We start from the raw sequence: 22564 nt of genomic DNA, 5'->3' as shown, positions 1-22564 counted from the left end.
TACAAAGCCCTAAAGATGTAATTCAGAGCTTCCTGGGTTCAGCCCCAGCAATGCAAAAATAAGTAAACAAATGCACATAAATTATCAAGCACTTTTATAACATTTCTTGATCTGTCAATTATTAAGAATCATCTTGAAATTTTCTACTTTGATGGGCCAATTTTTATTTTATCTATTTTGAATCCATATTACAAGGTACTTATAAGCATAGAATAGTAATCACTTATATTTTTGTTTTAAATGTTTTATCAAATGCATTTATGGTAGCTCTTTTTTATGATGTTTTCCCAAGATATTTCTTCATCTTTAACTTTTTAAAAATCTTTCCATTTTATATGTGTCTTTTATAATCACTGTATAGCTAGAACATGAAAAATTCATCCTATTTTTTATAGAAAGGCTCATGCACTTACACTGTTTGCGATTTCTGAAGCATTCTATGAATTTTTGACATGCTTTGAACATTTTGTCTCATCATTGTGTCTTCTCCCTGCTGGACATTTTTCTTGCTTTTTGATTTACTGATTTTCCCTCCCACATTTCATTGTCTTCCTCCAACAGGTTTTAAACTATGGCTTCTATTTCTGTTCTTTTAGTGGTTACTTAAGAAATGTAACCTTCTAGCATCTATTTTAAACCATAAAATCCCTGGAACATTTTAATCCCAGCTACCACTTCCTAATTTCACAAAAGAAACTGCCATTATGCTTTATAATTGAGATTCATATATCTTCCTTCAGCCTGCCACATTTTTTATCATTCCTTCTCAAACCTCAGCCTTCCTAAGATGGTTTTTGTTTTGTTGGAGTACACTCTTTGGATTTCCTTAACAAAAATCTGTTAGTACCAACAATTTGTCAGGAAGTATGTTCAGTGTACCTGCTTTTGAAAAGGATAACTGTATTATATTATACTGTATTTAACTGCATTACTGTACTCCAGATGTTACTGTTCAGTCCATCTCTTGTTGTGTTTAAGGTCTTTTCCTTGGTGCTCTGCAGTGTTACTATCAAGTGTCCACATAGGGCTGTATTTTTGTTACCTTGCTTTGTATTCACTAGACTTTCAGAACCTAGGAATTTGGTTTTTTAAGAAAAATTCTGGGAAGACTGCTGTCACTCCTCTTCAGAACCCCTGGGTGTCCTTCTAGACTCTGAGTTCCTGGTGCACACTCTCATTCTGCTCATCATGAACAGCGTCTATTTTCATCTTTGTGTGCTGCACACTTGATAAATTTTTAAGGAACAGCTGCCAGTGTACTAACTCTCTCTGTAGTGGAATCACATCTGTCATTTAAACACTGGCTTTCAAATGTGGAGACGACCTGGAACACCTCTCACGCAACTCAATAAAAAATTTATTGGTGCTTACAGTTCTTCCACAAATTCCAGAACCTTGCATAGAAGATTAGTGATGCTTAAAAAAAGAACTGAGAGAATTTGTTTTCAGCCAGGAGAGTGCTGCATGCCAGTAATTCCAGCATTTGAAAGGCTGAGGCAAGAGGATTGCAAATTCAAATCCTGACTTGGGCAATTTAGTGAGATCCTGCCTCAAAAAAATAAGGGCTAGAGCGATAGCTCAGCACAAAAGCCCTGGGTTTAAGCCTTGCATTCTCCCCACAATCCACCCAAAGGCGCTCTAGTGGGAAGTGTTTCTGGAGAACATATATTCCATCTTTACAAATAACGAAAAAATCAGAACTCTTGGGTGCTTGACTTGACCAGGGCATGGGTTTCCAGGTAGTGTCAAACATGAGTTCTAGGAGAGTCTGTGGAATGCTTCCAGGACAGAACAGAGTTTGAATCAAGGACTGAGTGAGGAGATGCCTGTCACCAGGGTGGGGCATCCTCCCATAGGGAGGCCCTGTTAGGACCAAGGGCCAAAGACAATGACTCGCCCCTCTCGCCCGCAGCCAGGACTCCAGCTTCTCTGCCCCGGACCCCAGACCACTTGGCACCCAGGCCTCAGGACTCTGCACTGACACTGATGTCCCTCCCCTGTGCTCAGGGCTTTGGACTCAGACTCAGTGACACCACGGACCGTTCCAGCTCTCAGTCTGCAGCTCATGGGCAGCTTGGCCCCCACAACCATTGAACCAGTTCTGCTTCCTATGTGTGGAGTCTCTGGAGAACCCACCAGCCAGATGTACACCAAGCCCCAAGACCAGCCTGTGCGGCAGCTTCTCCTCAGCCCCCACCCTATGCAAAGGTGCACACAAAACTGACTAGGAGAAAAAGCTCATTTCAACCTGGAAAAGGTGAGCCAGCTGACTTGTGTGTTGACTGCATAGCAAAGTTGTAATTAACTTTTTAAAATGTGGATGTAGCTTCCCCATAAAATATTCTGAAAGAGAATGCTCAGAACCACTGTGCTGATATCTAAGTTCAGTTCTGACAGACTGAGGAGCAATGCTCCATAGGGGATCTGATGAGACGTCAGTCACTGCCCTGGCTTCTGGTGCACAAATCTACTGTCAGAGGCACTAAGATACCTGGGGAGAAAGACTCGCCTTATCTTCTGTCTGTCCACAGGCTACCTGGGCTTCTTCACAGGGGATGTCAGTCCCTCTGGCTGACTATGGGTAGAAGAGGGTCTCCCCTGAGGAGGGGAATTTTATCCAAGTCCCAGTCGTAGTGGAGTGCAGGAGGGATCTGGGTTCTGGTCATAGGATTACCCTGAAACCGTCCTGGTTCCTATCTTCTTAGAAAATGATAAAGAGAAAGGTATAATTAGAAAGTTCAAATATGCTGATGTTCACTGTTAATGTTAAAAACAACAATTACCAAAAGTGAACTCTTACAAATAGATCAGTCGGCTGGATGGAACGCCATAGTGACAGAATGCAGACTTCATAAAAAGCTGCATGGGAACACAGGTCTTCCTGCACACCTGGGCACCCTGGAGAGGGGTTCAGGGGAGGAAGCAAGTGCAGGCTGCCTGTGAAGAGGGAGGAAAAGGGACAGAGGCAGGACCCTTCAGGGCATGGGCAGCAGGCACAGGGAGCACACCCCAAAGGCACAGGATTACAGGGTTTTAACCCTGGGGACAGGAAGCCGAGGCAGGAATGAGTGCTGTGGTTTATAGGTAGGGACACTGAGACACAAGGTGGAGCAGCTGCAGCAGAGGGAGAACATCCACAATGCACTAGTGAGCAGCGGATCTGCACTGTACTGACGTGCTCCCCACCCTGGGCAGGGGCCACCGTCGGAGCTCAGCACACAAGGGAACCAAGGCTGGGGAGGATCCCCCCCCCTTCAACTGTGAATATTTACCACCAAAAAGGAAGGAACTGCACAATTTGTAACCATCACAGGTCATCAAGAAGTGTTTGGGCTAGCAGTGGCTGTGGACCAGACCAGAATGGAGATCAACCCCTGTCTGAAGCTCTGACCCAATCTCTCTTAAACTCAAGGTCTGGTCTGGTCTGTGTGTCTCTCTTTCTTTGACATTCAGGTCTCAATTTGTGCCAGGCTGGTCTTAAACACCTGGGTCCAAGTGACCCTCCTGCCTCAGCCTTCCCAGTACCTAGACTGAAGGCCTAGGTGCTGCACACTGCTGTATAAGGACTTTCTTAAAGAAATTTAACTCCTCTTTTTAGTCTGAGTTTTCATGATGAAATTCATTGGCCTGCTTAACGGGATTTTCTCCTGTACCTTCCTGACCACTTGTGAAGGTCACATCTGTCATTTAAACACTGGCTGTTTTGATTTACATAAGAAAGCAGTTTTGATTTACATAAGAAACACAAAATGAAATTTTCCAAAGATAGCGCAAGAATTGGGAAGCATGATCAGAAAAGATGAAGTTCTGTCAGTTGTAACACACAGCATCTAACTTACAGCCTCACAGTTTTAGGATGTGAAGAGATCAAAGAGAAGCTGGAGTGAGGGAGGAAAGCCACAGTGAGCACAGGAAATAGGCCCTATCAAGGGAGCTTTAGGTCTGCAGCAGCCCTCAGAGAGACGAGATCTAGTGATTTAACACGACTCGGGGTGACCTTGAGGGATACACACGGTTATTGGGGAGATGTGAGTTTCCAGTGCCACGGAAGAAACAATTCGGTCAAGTATCGTAAAAAAAAGGACTTGTAACAACTTAACAGGTCGGGAATGGGCTGCTGGGAGAACGCTTTCCTGCAGTAAGGAAAAGCAACCTGCGGCTTTACAGGTAGGGATCTGTAAAGGATATGTACCTGTAAATAACCTGCAGTTTTTTAGGCTCAGAGCTGTGAGTGACAGCAGGAGCCAGGCTTATGAGTGACGAGGTCACAGGAGGGGCGGGGAGGCACCCGAGCGCTGAGAAGGGCAACGTGGTCCTAGCGTGTGGGAAGCGGCCATGCGCATGTGCAGGAGGACGCAGGAGGAAAGCAGGGCGGTGGCTCTGGCCCAGGACATCCAGGTTGAGAAGGAAAGAAGTGCAGGCCGGCTGGAGAGGAGCAACTGAAGGCCTTGCCCGGAGCGGCTCCGGGCACAGATCGGGGCTCAGCGCAAGGAAGCAAGGCCAGGCCAGAGTGCGCGGCGGGCAGATGGGCTCGGGGTCCCCGGCCGAGATGGTGGAGCGGGCACTCTGGGGTCCTCCGCTGATGGGTCACCTCCCGTGAATGGGATATAATCCAGGGACGTTATTTCCCTGTCTGGAGCTGGATTAGGAAGCGCAGAGCAACGGAGGGGACCGACACTTTCCCCAAAGCAGCCACACTGCGCTTGGCTCTGCCCCAGACGCGGCTGAAACACGGGAACGTCAGGGCTGAGGCAGTGCCCGTGCAGGCGAGGCCGAGATGGCTTGGGCCGCGGGCATCAGCAGCTTGGACACCGCAGGAGCCACACGCGGCCGTCTGCTGTCTTTTGTAATCCAAGTCGTGATTTTCGTGTCATTGTACTGCGTTAATTAGAGCGTTTTAATCTTTCTGGTGATTTTCCGTGGGGTAGAAAGAAACAGAAATCCTGGATTCGCAGGGTTACTTTCTTGGTCTGACTGCAGCCTGAGTCTCCCCCGGAGAGCCCACAGCTGACCGCGCTGGAGAACGCGCAGACAGCGGCCTCGGCTCCCGCTCCTCACATGCCCTTTCGCAGCCTTCGGCAGTCCACAAGCTGGCTGGATTTGACTGTCTTTGCTGGTTCAGGTTTTAATAAGACCACGATTTCACAGTAAAAATAAATTTCAAACCGCACAGGTAAAGGCGAGCTGCTGAAGCCTCTAGCCAGCCCGAGCAAGCCGCAGGCCACGGCCTCACCCCGCCTCACCGCATTCCGACTCCTGCAGACTGGGTCCCGGTGTCTCGGGATCGGCAGGAGCCTTTATGCCGGTCTCTTCTCCCAGGACTTTAATTGTGCTGTGCTGCTTCCCGCGCCCCATTGTTCCTGGCGTAATGCGTGCGCTTCCTCAGCGTAGTCAAGCTTTTCTTTTGTGACTGTCATACGCTTGGGTTGCGCATCTCTTTCATTTTGTCTTACCAGAACTTACGAAGCATCTTGATCTAGGAGTGTCTTTCAGCTGTTACCTTCCCAAGCGTGCCTCCCCGCCCCCAGAGCCCACCCTGCGGCTTGCACACGCGGCGCACCATTTCCTGTTCTCCCACGCGCACTGCATCTGCTCTGGCTTCTCGCGGCTCTCGTGTCTGCTGGACACGGTACTCTCCCACCCTCTGGTCACTGTGTCCTCTCCGAAGTACTGCCTTCCTCGTGTCTTTTACTACTGTTTTTGTTTTTATTATTTGTCTTTGGCTGTTTTAAAAAGCTTTTGGTGTCTGGTGAAATCTCCCGTTTTCCCATGACTGCTGTCCTCTTCACCAGAGCGTGCAGGGAAGCCTGGCAGCCATCTGGCCACTCTGTACCAGCAGCGTCTCCTGACCGTCAGCTGTGTTCCTTTACATACCTAGTAACGTTTCCTGGTACCTGGGCAGTCGGAACTAAATGGACACCGAAAGGTTCCTGCCCTCCTATAAATTATGTACAGTTATGGCGGTGGTCCAACCCGAAGGAAGGCCAAAGCCGGACACTTATACTTTCTCCTTCTTCAGCCCTAACTGCACCCCCCTTCCTGTTTGCAGGCGCAGAGAATTCCAGTGGGTTCCTCACAGGTTGTCAATGCCCGCCCCACGCACCACTTCTGATCAGAGGTCATGTAGCCCTCTGCCTCTCTGTGTGTGGTCAAAAGAGGCAGCCCAGCCTCCATGGGTTGTGTGCTCCTCTCCACATCCTCACCTCAATAAAGCTGTTCATTTTATACTTTTTATTCCCTAGTTGCCATAATACTCTAACAGATACGTTCAGTCCCACGCTGGCCTGTTCCCTTTCTGGTTATGAAGCTTCTTTGTCAGGGACTGAATCAAACTGGCCAGGGAAACTGGGCTCTCTCACATCTTTAGTTTGGTTTAATTCATCACTGTTTTAAAGTATTTTAAGAGCAAAGTCAGTACTGGTTTTTCTCAGCCAGGGATGAGAGAAGCTATCTATTTTTTTCTCCTACATGGGAATTTCCTGAGATTCTTCACATTTAGGTTTCTTTTCATTCTTAGCTTTCTGGTAGGTTTGAGAAATGAATTTTGTAGGCTTGCTTTTATTGTTGGTGGTGTTTCATGACTTACTATTGTTACATGCAGATCAGTTAGTTAGAAATATTACAGACAGTCAGATAGGGCTGGGCCCTCAAAGGAGCCAGTGCAGAAGTTCAGGTATCTTCCAGCCTAGGAGGAGACAGACACCTCCTGCTGTGGACCATATCTCAAGACAAAAGACAAAGCAAATGCAATCACATCCTAAGGCTCCATAGTCCAAATAGTTCTCTATCACCCTGGGGAAGTAAGGAGTCAGCATCCCACCCCTACAGGAAGGGTCACTGCTGTTAAGCATCCCTGATTACCACATGACTTACTTCCCCATCTGCCCCCGACTTAATCAATTTTACCTGAGCAATTTAATCTTATTGGTTGACCACAGTTCTGACCCACCTTATGCCCACCTTCAAAGTTCCCATTTTTCCCACCTTGTACCTATCTCACCTCATAATTTTACTCTATAAAAACCCCTTAAAAAGACCAGTCTTTGTCAACCTGCTGGGGACCCCTTCTGTCTATCTCTTAGACAGAAGCTTTCTTTCTCTCAATAAATATATTCCACTCTTAATCTCTGTTGTTCCTAAAATTCATTCTGAGATTTTAGAGAATACAAATTCATACATATAGTAGGTCAGGAGCTTCATTCCTCTATTTCACTATGTCCTAAGTGAAAGCCACTCTCTAATTTTTGCTAAGTTAACCTCTCTAAGTCTCACATTCTTCATCTGTAAAATAACTCTTGGGACCACTGTGTGGCTCCAAGACAAGGTGACTGCTGTGTGCTTTCATTTCCTTTCTCTTTTTCCTTTGAGTGTACTCGAAATAGTTCAATGTGTGGTCATAAAATCACACAGCTTCACTGGGTACTATCTTTCCTCCTTTGTTTAATTTTGCATTCTTTTCAGTTGTTGCTTCTTACTCATCTTAGGATATATTAGTTACTTTTAGGTTTAATCTGAGCTATGGCTTAAATAAATTAGCTGGCATCTCTAAAAAGTCACAATTTAATACTGACTCTGAAAATATCACCAAGGAGATTAACATTTTAATGGACTTATCATTTATAAGCTCCTATGTCTGAGTACATAAAATGATTGATATAGGTTATAAACAGATTCTGTCTGACAGACATCACCATTTATTCAGCCAGGAAATCCGAACCACAGAGACCTTGAGGTCACATGCGTGGGGGAGGCACACAGCCACAACACAGACCCATCACAGTGCAGCTGCTGTTCCTGCTGTTTTTTCTTGTTGTGCCCCTCACATTCAAGGCAAAGGCTCTCTGCTGACCAATGGCCCCAGCCAGGAAAGACCTTTCTTGAGGTCTCTTTCCTGATTTCCACAGCATTAACGTAAAATCATGCAGCTAATCGTGGTTTGGGGTTTCTGGAATCTACTTCTATGCCTCATTCATTCATTATATTTTGGAGACAAGAAGCACACGTGCTAAACACATTTCACTCTTGGTTTTGGATCCAGTATTAGTGAGAGAACCACAAGACTGCAGAAAATCACAAGTCAGTGACACGGAGCTGTAAGAACAGGATCTGTCTGAAGGGGATAAACTCACAGTGATGCTAGAAAAAATTCCTCTGTGGCCCACTCAATTCCAGTAATTCAGCCCCAGAATCCAAAACCCAAGTACTGGAAATGCCCAGTGGTCATCCTTCACACTCTGCTCTCCAAGGAAAAAGATGGAAACATTTTTGCATCGTGATTCTAATGAAGCACAAGTGTCTCACACGCATTAGTTCACAAGATCCCCTAGAGTACTGGAACTGGTGTGACTTATGTGACCACAAGCTGTGTTTCTAGCAGTGGAGCAAGCAGGGCTTGATGGTACTAACAGCCCATCACTTACGCTCCCGTATAGTTTGTGATGACCTGAATGCCACTATTATCACCCAGGCTCTCCCAGTGGCTTCCTTCCAGGGGAAGCTATCATGGCTCATCTGCTTTTCCTTCTTTGCACTAATTCACAAGGCAACCAAAACAAGAGACTGGAAACAACAGGAGGAAAGTAGCTTGTTGGGACATACTCTTCACCAAGAGCAGGCCTGGAGGGACCATTATCATGGGTCATTCTTATTTCAGGATTCAAAACTCACTTCATTATGTAGAGACACACACAAAGATGCTTATTCATTGGTAATTAAGAAAATGAAATTTAAATCACCTTTTAGATAACCAAAACTGATACTATCCAAAGGTGGCAAATAAATGAAGAAGTGAGTATTATGAATATTATCAGTAAGGTTTTGAACTGGAAATGCCTTTTGCTGATGGACAGTCATGCAGGTGTATGTGTGGAAGGGGGACTTGGTGATTTCTATCAATATTTAGAATGCCCTTTGACTCAGCATCTAAATTTATAAAAAATCTAAACTACAAAGCACTCTCAAATATAATAAAATATATACCTACAAGGATGTTTCTTACGAAGTAGATGGGATAAAAAAGGTGGAAATCATCTGTATAATCAGTAACTTTGTGCCTATCGATATTACTGCAGCAATGAAAAACTGCAATACAAGTACTGTGATGGAAATTTCTCCAGGGAATATAGTGAAATTAGCAAGTGAACAAAGCAAGCTGCAGAACAATGCATATGAGTCCTTGCACCGAGTTGAAAAACTAGCCTTAGAACTGCATATGAATGCAGATGCACAGGAAATGCCAAGAAAAAAGAACAGCACACTTTAAGAGCTTTCCTCTGAGGAAGAGAGTAGACTTGCTGGCACCCGGGAAGCACCTCACTTTTTAAAACATCATACTTCTCTATATATGGATGAGTAATTTTAAAAATAAAAATAAATTTTTAAAACTTTCAATATTATTATCATCTCAAACACTGCTTCGGAAGCTTCTTCTAGAATCCAGCAGTTTTCATAAAGTCCACATCTGCCTTAGAGGCAGCCCAGTGAAGACGTGTAGCCAGGAGATGCAGTGCTAAGGTCTTTCAGTTTAACTCATTCAAGATGAATGGACTGTGCTGATTTTAACTGCAAGTTCTATGTTAAGAGCTGAATGGAGTTCTTCAGTTTAGCAATAAGGCTGTGTGTAGAATGTGGTAACATTCAAGGTTATTTGTTGTAAAATTAAGACCTGAAATATTACATTTATTTTATTTTTTACATTTGGAACAGCATCTTCTTTGAAATCCAAGGTAAACAGGCTTGCACTTCAGGAGGGCTCCTGCTCAGAGAATAAAAATTAGCATATTACAGCTTTGGCCTTTTTTCCTCAAGTAGACAAGCTAATTAGAAGGCAGGAATAGCAACATCCTCCTACGTTGATTTTGAGCTTCTTTGAGTCCTTCCTAAAGGACCTTATTTCCGTTCACAGAATGACATAGAGAAGTACATGCTGATTTCAGTGGGGATGGAAAATGAGCACTTTTTATTAACCAGCTCCTCCCCAGCTGTGTTTTTAAGTCTTGATTTCAATCAGAATCATAAGTGAAGAAAAGTTTAAATGACCATCCAGGGCCCAGTCTACTCAGAGTAAATAAAGTTTTAAAAGAATGAAATCCTCGTGATGGGGGTGTGCAGGTGCTTTGTGGGCAGTTTTGCGGGGTAGTAGCACTGTCAGGCGAGGGAGGAGCTTGGTTTGGGGCAGAACTAGAGCTGACAGGAAGGGAGAGGAGGAGGGATTGCGCGTGGTGCTGGGCTCACAGCGGGCCTCAGATGCTTGAGAAGTCTAACTGCGGACAGCTTTCCATCAGCCAGTGTACCCCGCAGTCAAGTTACATTCCTACCCCCAAAGATGCAGCTTTCCATGTTAGTCTGTGGAATGTGTGTAAATGTTAGCCATGGGAGGCTGAAGAGAGGCACAGGGTGGTGTGACTGGAGATACTTTCCCAGAGTCAGATACTCTTTTCTGCTTTTTAAGTGAAGCCATGATAGATCTACATCAAGGATGCTGACACAAAATAGGATATAGTAAAGGTTTCTGCAAAGCAATCATAACCATGGCTACCTGTGATTGGGTAGTATCTGTGCTACTTTCTAAAAACTTAGGACTGTTGGAAATTGTGCATGTTGTGACCCTACCATCAAGACACCACTAACTAACTGTTCTAGAATAGTCTGAGATGATATCTTACACTCTGAAAATGCAATGACCACTTGCTGGATGGAATCTGCTGCACCCTGGGACAATAAGAGGGTCCAGTTGGCCAAGCCAGAGGTGGATGCTTTGCTCTCTTTCCTGCCCTTTCTGCAGATTCTGAGGGCTCCAGAGAATGCCAACTTCTGTCAGCATCAGGACAAAGCCCGTGAACGCTGATATTCCCCACTGGTTTGACTTTATAATATAAGATTATTGTGGTTTCTAATATTTTATGGGGTTTTTGGAAACAGCTGAAATTCAGAACTCAAGTGCTGGAGGTACCTTACCAAGTCACCTAGAGAAGTCAGACATCAGAGAGGTAAGCCAAGAAAGGAAAGGGCTATTTGCCTCTAACCAGAGAGGGCACTTAAATCACACAAGGGAGCCCTCTGTCATTGCTGGTACAGGAAAAAAAGACTTTCAAGGGCCTGAAGAGTCATCAGTGATCATGAGAACAGCCAACTGGTCTACCTCATGGAATCCAGCAGCCAACCAATTGCCACAACTTGCTCTAAGGGAAGCAGAGGATGATGTTTGTTCAGTACGCTCCCAGGGGGATGATGAGGCATGAGGTGGTACTGGGCCAGACAGGAGAATGTAGCTCTTCCTAATGCAAAGTTGGGGTCTTCTTTGCCAGGGGCATGTGCTCTGTTCCAGAAAGGCTCAGTAACAGCAATGGACTGACTCTAAGTGCTGCTTCTGGGGTTTTCCTGATGGGAAAATTCAGAAAACTGATGTGGAATGGATGACAGAGGCCAAGTGAGCACACTGCAATGAAGGATATGAGTGTTGGATAGGAGAGTAGAGCAGCCTCAAATTGTGCATCTGCAATCAGAGACTCTGCTTGTCACTGTCCTTGTCTGTGAGCATGCCGGGGGAGGGTGGTGGTGAACAGACGACAGAGACGTCTTTACTGGATGAGGTAGTCTTTCACACCAAGTGCCATAGCACTTGGAAGGTGAAGGCATTCCCAAAGCCCTTGCTGAATAAGTGAATAATAAATGGTAAAAATTAGAGTGAATCACAAAGAAATAAGTGATGGGGAAAGCAGAAGCAAGTTATATAAGAAATGTAGGGGCTGGAGGTTTAGCTCAGCGGCATAAGCGCCTGCCTTGGAAGCAGGCAGTCGTGAGTTCGATCCCCGGTACCGATAAAAAGGAAAAAGACAAAAAAAAAAAAAAAGAAATGTGTGAATAAGCTGTAATCAAGCTGGAGCCTTCTGGATCGACAGGGATGTGCTCCTCAAGGATGATTCAAATAATAGATATTGAGAGGCTCAAAGGGAGGGCTTTTGCACAGGTCTGAAACATGGGGAAACTATAGCTAAATGTAATGAGAGGTAAGGTTACCGGAAGATGTGGGTCACTGGGGCGTGGCCGGAGGGATGCCTCTCCCTGCCACTTTCTTCCTTCTCCCTCTCCTTCCTGCCCACCATGCCTGAGCAGCTCTCCTCCCTCAGGCCCTCACCTTGCCACTGACCATCCAAGGACTGAAACTTCCAAAGCCTGAGCCAAAATAAACCTCTCCTCCATCACACACAGTGTCAGTATTTTGTCTCAGCAACCAGGAAGACACAGACGTAAACCCAGGTCAACCTAAAATTCTAGAACGTCTCTAAGAGGGGCTGTTCATTAGGCTGACAGCTGAGTTGAGTGACTCAGTATGGAAACACACTTCCCAGAATTTTTCCTTATTATCTGAACTACTTAATATATCTGCGGTCAAACAAGAGAAATCAAGGCTTGGAGCTGTTACATTTCCCCAGAGTAAATAACATCATCATTTATCTTTCTGAGACTCCTGTATTTATGTCACTTACATAAGCAATGCCTACACATTTCTTTGTCTAAAGAAGTACTTAGCAAGTTCCTGCACTTCATTTTTAGAAGTTCAGTTCTCTGCCTGCTTCTGAGTGATCTAACTGTTCTTTTAGTCTAACGAAAGTTTTAAATCAATAGTTTGCTCAAAACTGTGCTATAATGGTCCTACATTTAACACTGCACAGAGGAAAGTTTCAGCCTGAGCAAATGACAACCAGGAAGCTAAACACCAGAATAAATGTCCGTGCCATGGGGCAGCTGCTGCTTGGGTCTGCTTAGGCCTTGGTGTTCCCGTGAGTGTGCACACAGGCTCCTCCTCTTTGCCAGCAGTGGGACAGCAGTGCCACATCTGCAAAGGGCATCTTTCCCTCGACCTAGGGCACAGGAGAACCAGAGCCATGTCTCTGTCTGTGTGACCCCATGTGCTCTGCATTTCCCAAGGCATTTTGTGGGTTCTCTTCCACTTTGGATCATTTTTTAAGAATTTTCTTTTCTCCATCCTAATTTTAACAAACATCCTAATTTTACCTTTTAAATTTGAAAGAGAAATAATATTGAATATTCTCAGCCTGCCAAAAATGGGAACGGATGTTCTGATGAGCCTGCTATAGGCAGTTCTTGTCTTTGGAGTGCACAGTAGGGATGGGTCTTTGCTTTGAGGTTTCTTCTAGCAGCATCCACTGAAATGGACTTGACAGGGATGTGCTCTTCACTGATGAACATGTGGGATTCTGAGGATATGATAGTGACCCCTCTCCCTCTTGGAATGTGTCTGAAGTCATCACTGCTGCCATGATGGGGCCTCCCAGGGCGTCTATGGCTCCTGTCCCAAGAAGTGATTGCCTGTTAGAAGTGCTCAGGGACACAGCCTAGACAGAAAGCTCTCCAGCCTGGCTTCAGACAAGCCTCCTCTTCCTCTTCCTCTCCAGCTGGCCTTAGACTTGGGCAGCAGCCAGTGGATTCTGCAGCTGCTCTATCTATTTGCTTTCCGTACAGGTGCTCAGTTGTCTGTAGCTCACAGATGCATCCTGTGCATGTCATGGAAGAAGGAGCCTTCAAGAAAGGAGGTGGTCAAACTGAGCGAATGACAGTTGACCATATCTTTGCCCTCTGAGCAAAGAACAGTGACCAGGAGTGGTTATCTACAGACATACCTTTGGACAGAATTGGGTCTTTCCCTTCATCATATAGGTGTGTCACATTCCTGTCTCCATTAAGGGAAGGGAGATGTTTTCCTTCCTATTTTCCTCGCTCAAATATCAGTTAAAACTGTCTGGGAAGGAAGAGGGTGGGACAAAGAGAGGAAATGAGAGATAAGAAACATACACAATGAAAGGGCAGAGACCAGAGAGAGTGGAATTCTGCTTAGGAATTCATGGTCCTAAGCAAAGTTTAAGAACAAAGCCTTCCTCTCCTGGAGTGGGCATGGGGCCTAGGAAGTAGCTCTTTCAATTTCTTCCTTTGGGGTCCCTTTCTTCCATTTCCAGATCCTCATGAGACTGTGTGGGTACAGATATGTCCAGAAGTCAAGGGCAGGTCTGACCCTTCCAGACAAGCCAGCGCTCACTGTTTCTCTTGGCTTGACTTTCTCAGGCAGAAGCACTATGCCCTGGACTATGCCTCTGGGTAGGGCTCGCACTGAGGACTGTGCCAAACCAGTCAGTGGGCTGATTTAGTAACCAATGCACCCTTAATCCTCACATCACACACTCTAAACTCAGCCACCTCTGAAAAAGCCCCACCCATGACTGCATGAGGCTCCGGGGTCATCTAGACCCAAGCCATAATAAGAATGCTGGAATGTGACCACTGGGTTGGGCCCTCATGAGAGAAGTCATTCAAATTCAAATGACATGTATGCAATCTGACTTCTGGAGGAAGAACAACTATTTATTAAGCTCATCAAATGCTGGCAATAGCACATCCTACTGATGGGATGCTGTCTGTACACTGCACACTTGCTGGGAGTTTTGTGTGTCACCTCTTGTGCCTCATAGGGACCCCAGGAGGCAGTTTCTGTTGTTATCCAGATTAATAACATGGGAAGAAGCAGCACAAGCAAGTTAGGGAAACTCACTGGCGCTTCAAGAGGTCTCAACCAGGCAAGTCAACCTGTGGGTGGAGGGTGATTTGCCTACTTTTTAAAAATCATATAATGAAAATATGAAAAAAGAATTGCTATTTATACACGTTAAATTTCTATATTTTATATGCAGCTCAAGACAGTTCCTTTTCACTTGGTGTGGCCCAGGCAAGCCAAAAGACTCTACTTATTTAAAATTAATTTTAATTTATTGCACTAAGGTAATAAATCCTAAATATAATTCTTGAAGTTATATATTTTCTGAGAAATGACTAAGTAAGCTATTAAAGGCAAATGAAAGCAACACTCACACAGTTTCTGAGAAAGGAGTTCAAGACCATGGAACAGAAGGTGCTCAAGGCCACATGCACCTCTCATGCCTTCCTCCCCTGGCAGTTAGGGCCCTCTGGTCCTCTCATGTGGTCACCAGGGGCCCAGTCCCTCGGACACGTGCAGAGCTTGAGGGCCACGTCTAAGTGGGTTCACTGCCAACTCCTCTGTGGGCCCCGGACTTGAGAAACCAAAACCAGAGAAGCCAAGCAATTACTGAGGGTGTGGGAGTGGCATGCACCCCAAGACATCGGGCTGCTATCCTCTGGGGTCCCTGCGGCTGACTCTACAGATGCCACTGCAGGCTCTGGTGTGCTGGAGACCTCTGAGAGCAGCTCCGCTCACTGTAGGCATCTGTTCCCTGATTGTGACTCTTAATGAAAATGATGAACTTGCTTCCCTGACTCCACAGGAAGCTGTTTTTAGCACAAGGCCCTTACCCACATCCAGCGCTGTAAGTGTCACCTCCTGCGCAGCCTCCAGGCTCGGAGACCACTGCACACCTGGCCCGAGGTGCAGTCCACGTAGACCCCAGATGATACTGGGACAGCTCTCCCCATGCAGGCCTGTGCTGATGACAGGGAGCGAGGCTGAGGGGCTTCATCAGTGAAACGTGGTGTGGGGGATGGGGGAGGGAGGGCTGATGTGAAAGGCATGCTTGTGTGGGAGTGTGCATGTTTACAGGAGCATCCATTAAAGGACAGTGGCGGTGGTGCACATTCAAGTCCACCTCTGTCCATCTAGGCCTCCCTCAGCACACAGTGGCACTGAGGGATCAGTGTCAGGGGTCACTCTCAGGGCCACACACTTTCACCCCAACAGGACAGTTTCTGCTGGACACACCACGTCTTTTGTGGTCTTCTGCACTGTCCAATGGATGATAAGCCTGATGGGTCACGTGACACTTGCAGGTTCTTTGCAGTAGATGTATGCAGGGAGTGGGGATGGGCACTCATTCTTGTAGTTTAAAACGATCCCACATAAAGCGGGTCACTTTAAATGGCATTTCCTGAGAGCTGTGACTGAAGGAATAGCTAGAGACTGGAAATCCTGAGTCCAACAATATCTTATTCCATCTAGATAACCTCAGGCTATAACAGTCCATTTTCTTTCTTTTTCCCCTTTCTGGTCAGGTACATAGAAGTATAATTCATACACAATAAAATTCATCTATCTTAAGTACATAGCCATGGGGCCAGTATGTATTTGAGATACAGGGGATCCCTGAAATATGCAGGAGTTACATTCCTAGAGTACCCATGAAATGTGAAAAACTGCAAATTTCAGACATGGTCAGAAAACTGCCTATAAGTGCCTAGTTTTAATACCTAACCCTAACCCTAACGCTAAACCCTAAACATGCTGTGTGTCTCACAGTTATGTAATTTAATTTAATAAAATACTGTATTAATAAATCCTTAGAAGGTACAGGGTGTTTTGTGGCATCTTAGGGCCCTTAGGGCTTTAAGAAGAACAAAACGAAGCCCCCAGAGAGGCCACATGCGGTACAGCGTTGTCCTGATGTGGGATGCTGGTGCCTCTGCCAGGCGGACTATGAGGCAGCGGCCAGTCAGCAGCAGGGAGGACTGAGGAGCACTCAGAAACAACAGCGGAGGGTGGCTGCCCTTCCACAAAGCTGTGGGGCTTCTGTGAACGATTATCAGTTGAGCTCTAAGGAAGAATCCCATGAACAATGAGGTCTCTAACTCTGAACTGTGACTTCGGGGGGTACACTGTGCATAGAACAGTACTATGGGCCCCAAAATTCGCTGACTGCTGCTTCACAGTGACGACCTAGGCCCTGGCTACTCCTATCTCTCTTCTGTGCATCAGATATACTGCCTTTCCCACAACAGCATACAACCACATGGCGTGCAGTTACACAGTGGAGATGCCTTTGTGTTTGGCTTCTTGCATTTAGTGTGCTGCTTTGGAAACCGGTCTGTACTGGTGCAGGAATGGGACCTTTTTCCATTTTATTGATGAGTGGCCTTCCATTGCATGAATTTATCCATTTTCTTTATCTTAAGTGGCACTGAAGGATAGTTTATGGCCTTTAGCAGGCATAAATGAAGCAGCTGAGCAGTGCACACAGTTTCCTGTGTGGACACCGTGCTTCCATTTCTCCCAGAAGAAAGTGACCCTTGGCTCACAAGGCACGTGCACGTTTAACTGTATAAGCACATGCCAAGCTGCCTTCCAAAGTGGTACTACCATGCAGTGTCCCCACCAACAGGACCTGAGGGCTCTGGTTGTGGCATAGGTGTGCAGGCAGCTCTGCTAGAAGTGGTTTCTGATTTTCTCATTGTTTCCTAGCATGATACATGTGACACCCCGGTCCCAAATGTGCTCTTCCTCTGTGCCTGACATAATCCAAATCCCCCTGGGGTATCTACTATGACCTCATTTTAGCAATTCTGGAAATGAAATTGTTCTATACAATGGGGGCCAAATCTATTTAACTCTACTTGAGAAGCAAAAATCAGTGTGACCTGAAGGGAATTGGTATTGAAGTTTGCTAAGCAGTGTCCTTCAGAAGACTCAAAGATTCTAAGAGGCTCCAAGGACGTACCCTCAGCAGGCTTAGGACAGTGGCACTGTCCCAGGACTTCTGGAGAGTCAAGACTCCACCTTTGCAGCTCAGTAACAGCATTGCTCTCCGGGGACCTGGTCATGCTGATCCAGGAGCATCCTTTTGGAGCTTTAGAACCACCTGGAAGAAAACCTGCCTCTAACCACAAAGAGGACTAGATTTGAACTTTGCTTAACAGGATATAATTTTTGTTATTGTTCAGGAGGATGTTACTCAAATATTCGTAGAAATTAAGAATCAAACCCCTACTTCATGCTGGAGCCTTGCCTGGAACCTGCTACTCCTGTGTCTTTTGATCCCTGGTTCCACACAAATTTCATTGAGAGGACTCGGTTTACTTTGAAGTCAAATTTTATGAGATTTTTTAATGTTATCATCCTTAATGCTCATGGAGGCTTTTTGCATTTTATCACGTTTGAATGTGGAAGCCACACATTTTTAGAAGCTGTATGATAAAAATGATTGAGATCTGTTTAAAAAAACTGTATCTCTGAGTCTACTTTTTGCTGCTATGCAAACAAGGTGGCATCAGTGTAACCCAGGGCCCTGGTGGGATGGGAGAAGTCTGTGGGGAGAGCTGGGAGACAGCCAGCTCAGACCAGCCTGCAGCCTCAGGGCTCTGGGAAAGCTGTGGCTGGGCTGGAATCCTCCCCCATGCACCAGATTTTCCTTCCTCCACCATGTTGCTCACCCCCGCCACCACCAAATCTGGAGGACCTGAATAATGAGACTTTTTTAGTACACACCCAAATGAAGACCTGCTGGCAAATCTGATGATGCTCTGAGGCAGAAAGCATCTCAGGAGACAGTGCAGTGGAAACAGGTCCCCGGCCGCCTGGGAGTCGATCAGAGCCTCTGTCCACTCTAACCTTGGCCTCTTCTGTCACCATCTTCCCTCCGCACCCTGCTTCCTGCACGGTCAGGACCTCTGCCTCTCCAGAGCTTACACCAGGGCACTGAATCTCTAGGAAACAATCCTTCCTTTTGCCCCAAAGGTCTTCAGTCCTTTCAGCCTCCCGAGCCAGCTGAGGTGGCCCCTTCTACTCCCAATTACACCCTCCTGCAGACCGAGGACACCTGCACTTTGGCCTTCTCACTGATAAGTTTTGGGAATAATACCTGTTTCCTGGGGTGTAATTCACAGACACAGTGGCTGGCACCCTAGAAAGTCACACCAGATGGGATTAACTTTGGGTCTTTTCCTGGATGGTGTTTTCTGGCTTCTCCCATAACTGCTGAGATTATTCCCTCTGCTGTTCAGATGCTTAATTGTCGTTCCCTGATGTACATTCATGGTAAATATCTAGACTTGTGGAGGTGAAATGGTTAGGAACCAGGCCATGGTCTAATCCACTGCCTCATAGTTTAGACTTTAGCTATAAAAATCACCAGAAAAGATAAATTCGTTACTTCCCTGTGAACTTTTTTTAGCATTAGAATTTTGCAAAAATTGTTCTTAATTTAATCGTATTATTCTTAATTATATACCTTGTACTGGGCTAACTGATTTTTTTCATACTGATTATAAATCACATAAAATGAGTTTTATGTTCAACTCGGAGCTTACTTCTTGGTGTGCCAAGCCACCCATTCCCGGTCCCAGAAGTTATTTGTAATTCATGCATTCCCATGCCCTCACATAGTGGTCCTGATTTAAAAACCCTTTGTCAAATGCTAGGTAACCACTGGGCAACACATTTATATCAGTTGGAACTTTAGGTCCCAAAGCACACTGAAGAAACTACTGAGATTCAATCTCTATAGCTTGTCAGCTATGATTTTAGCTTATACTTATCCTTAAAGTAATTTTGTCTACTAATGTTCAAATATTTTTTAAAATAGCCTGTGTATGCCTGTAATCCCAGCATTTGAGAGGCTAAGGCAGGAGTACCATGAGTCTGAGGCCAGCCTGAGCTGCATAGTAACACCTTGTCTCAAAAAACTAAACCAAACCAAGCCAAAACAAAACAAAAACACTAATAACACCAGTTTTTGAAAAGTAAATGAAATTAGCTTCTATAACACTTTAAAAAAAATCCCAAATTATTTCAATCTCAGCATGTTCATTTGTATTCTCCTCTAATATTGTATTAGTTACATTTATCTCACTGCAGAAACAAAATATTCAACATCCAAAACGAAGGGAGGAAAGGTTTATTTAGCTCACTGTGGAGGTTTCAGTCCACTTTCAGCTGGCTCCAAGGCAGGGTGCTGTGGCTGTGGCTCAGCTGTTTGCGGTGATCGAAAACAGCTAAGTGACAAAAGCAAAAATGGGGAGAACAAACCTTTTCTCCTCCTTTTTATTATAAGCAGGTTACCCGCACAGGGTGGGTCCTTTATAGGTACACCATCCCCCTGTTTTCCTCTAATACAAGATGAGGATATTTACAGAGTGAGGACCATGGGCCCTACCAGTCACTTAGCTAAACTTCTAAACTTCTCAAGTTGACACAATGAATCGACCAGTACAACGTGCTGGCTGTGAACAGTCACCCTAGGGCATGTCCTGTACACCCTAGGATGTAGAACTGCTGAGTTACTTAGTTAGACTTCTAGGCTTCTCAAGTTGACACAGTATATCAAACATTACACACGTGAAAACTAAAACTGGCCAAAGTATTGTAATTAAGCAGTTCTGGTGTAAGCAATCATACATTTCCACCTATACAAGCACTTGTACTTCCTGCTTATCTGCACAATTTATGCTTTGTGGTTTATTCATTTATTTTGTTGGTGATATTTCTAAAAAAAATAGAAAAGTGAGGTCTGGGGTTTGGAATGGTCTTGCTGACCCTATAAATGATAAAAGGTCATCAAGTTACAGATCACATTCTTCTCAGTTTGTAAAAGGCAAACACCTGGTGTTTCCAAGAACTTACCTTGTCGGACAGCGAGGGTGGTGGTGTAGACCAAGAAGAGAAGGATATAATTGAGGAAGCTCTGAAAAACTGGCGTGTTGGCGTGGAAATCTTCTGACAGGTACTTGCTGGTCAAGCTAATTCCGCAGATGAGGAGGGACAGTACCTGGCCCAGCGCCACAGAGATTAGCATCTCCCTGAGAAAGAAACAGGAAGTTCATTAAAACAATGGCAGTTAAGATATACTGGTTATTCCTAGGAGCCAACAGGTCAATGACAGTGAACCAACCTTTTAGAGACAAGTTAATAAACTGTAACCCAGAACCCACTAACTTATCACAAAGTACCAACACTGCAGTTAAACCTGGATGCTGAGGGTTTAGTTTAGAAAAACAGCTATTTAAGGAGCAGCTCAGCAGCAGCTTGACCACACATTCAGGGCTGGAGCAAGCTGGCCCTGGGGACAGGGTGCTCCAGAGGCCCGCTGTGCGAACAAGCTGCTGGGACTAGAGCAGGGCCAGCCCAGCATGTGTTCAGCCTTCATGCTCCTCCCTGTTAACTACAGCACAGGTAGCTCTGAGAATGTTCCACTTTCTGTGTTCTCAGCAAAACCCTGAAACCTTACAGTTTCGGCACTGGCATGTGCTTCCTCCTTCTTTACTATGTATAAACAAAGATGCAGGCTGTGCTGGATTGTCACTGCCTCTCCATCAGGGAAGTCAAACCCCACCCAGTCCTGCTTTCCTTTCATTAGGTGTCTGTAGTTTTTCTGAATCTCCCGTCACCCCTCTCAGGACCCCACTGACTGTGTACATCACGGCACAACCGTCATGTGATGCTGGGCTGCTGGGCAACCTGGCTTGCATGTTGACAGAGGACTCTGTGTCCTCCACCACTCCTCTAAGTTAAGGGCAGCAAGTATTTTATTTTCTCCATTCCAGCAATATCATATGCAGTGCTGAGGCATCTGCAGAATTAGGAACGAAAGCTTAACCTGGTGAGAGATTTGTCAGCCACAGAACTAGGAAACAACAAAACTTGCCTGGGTCCCGGTCTCTGCTTCCTCGGCAGATTCCCAGCATCCATTACAGGAAGGCACTTGTCGACAGATTGCAGCCCTGGGCCCAGAAACACTCGGGTGAAAGGGCCACACCACCCCTGAAAACCCGGAGCAGCCCCTCTTCTCCCTTCTGACACCTAGCCCTCCACTTGCTCTGGAAAGTTCTCCTAAGTACTAGCTGTCTGCTCTCTTCTGCCTGAAGGGCGACTGCTTGCATAGTTCACACTAAGTCCTGAAGGCAGTTCTGCAGCACAGTAGTGGTGGCATAAGAATACCTTTCCAGCCATGCCAGTGTCTCCTGTGCCCTTTCCACAGCACTGACCCCTGTAGTGGGCACCATAGGACAGCATCAGAGCTTCCTTCCCCATGGCAGCCATAAGTCTATTACTCTGGAAGAAGCAGACTCCTGGGAACTCCTTTGATGTGGTTTTGATTTAAAACAAAAAGCACCAGTCACAGGTGCTTTCTTGAGGAAGAGAAGGGCTATCAAAGCCTGCAGGCCCTTGATGATGCTGCCCTGAGGTTAACCTGTGTCCAGGTTCTGGCCCTGACTCCTGAACTCAGTCTCTAGAAAGAGTCAAGGATATGCTTATGACACATCAGCTGCTGCCTGGACCCTGCACCCTCCCTGCGGATCTGGAGGTCTGTGGGCATGATCTGCATGGACCAGGCTGGCACTCCCTTGGGCCAGGGTGGCCGAGAGGCCTGTGCCCAGGAAGCGGAGGGCTGCCCTGGGGAAACGCTGCAGCTTCCATGGTTTGAAGAAGCCTGTGGTGGGGGAGGGAGAAGCCGGCTGGCCCAGCCGCCACCCTGAGGGACAGCCAGGGTGGGAAGAGTTGGCACTTGCTGCTCTGTCAGTCTTGCCCTCACCACACAGAGACGGCTGTGTACCCATGGCGGAGAGGGAAAGCTCCATACTGTCCCGGTCACTCGGCTTCACCATGGCATATGGCAGCCAGTCATGAGGTGACACCCTACTGCCCTTCCTGACCACCCACCTCCTCCTCTGCTCCCCATGTGCCACCCTCCATGGGCCAGCACCCCAACCTCGTGAGCCACCTGCACCTCCCTGGGCACCACATACTTCTGTGCCACTGCACATGCTGCTGCCTCCAGAATGTTCCCCGCGCCTTAGCAGGCAACTCCCAGCC

At 46.1% G+C, this 22564-nt stretch overlaps 1 protein-coding gene across 1 annotated transcript in view; it reads right to left on the bottom strand.

The window, feature by feature from the left end:
- Positions 1–22564, bottom strand: part of Slc35f1 (solute carrier family 35 member F1) — a 307407-nt gene that overhangs the window by 104913 nt on the left and 179930 nt on the right. Inside the window, exon 2 of the mRNA XM_003479721.4 lies at positions 20375–20550. Coding sequence (XP_003479769.2) covers positions 20375–20550 — 176 coding nt within the window. The remainder of the gene's footprint in view (positions 1–20374; positions 20551–22564) is intronic.

The sequence above is a fragment of the Cavia porcellus genome, unplaced genomic scaffold (assembly GCF_034190915.1).
Source record: "Cavia porcellus strain 051 isolate PalLab524CR breed Dunkin Hartley unplaced genomic scaffold, mCavPor4.1 scaffold_24, whole genome shotgun sequence".
Taxonomy (NCBI): Eukaryota; Metazoa; Chordata; class Mammalia; order Rodentia; family Caviidae; genus Cavia; species Cavia porcellus.
This window is presented reverse-complemented; position numbering and strand designations above follow the sequence as displayed.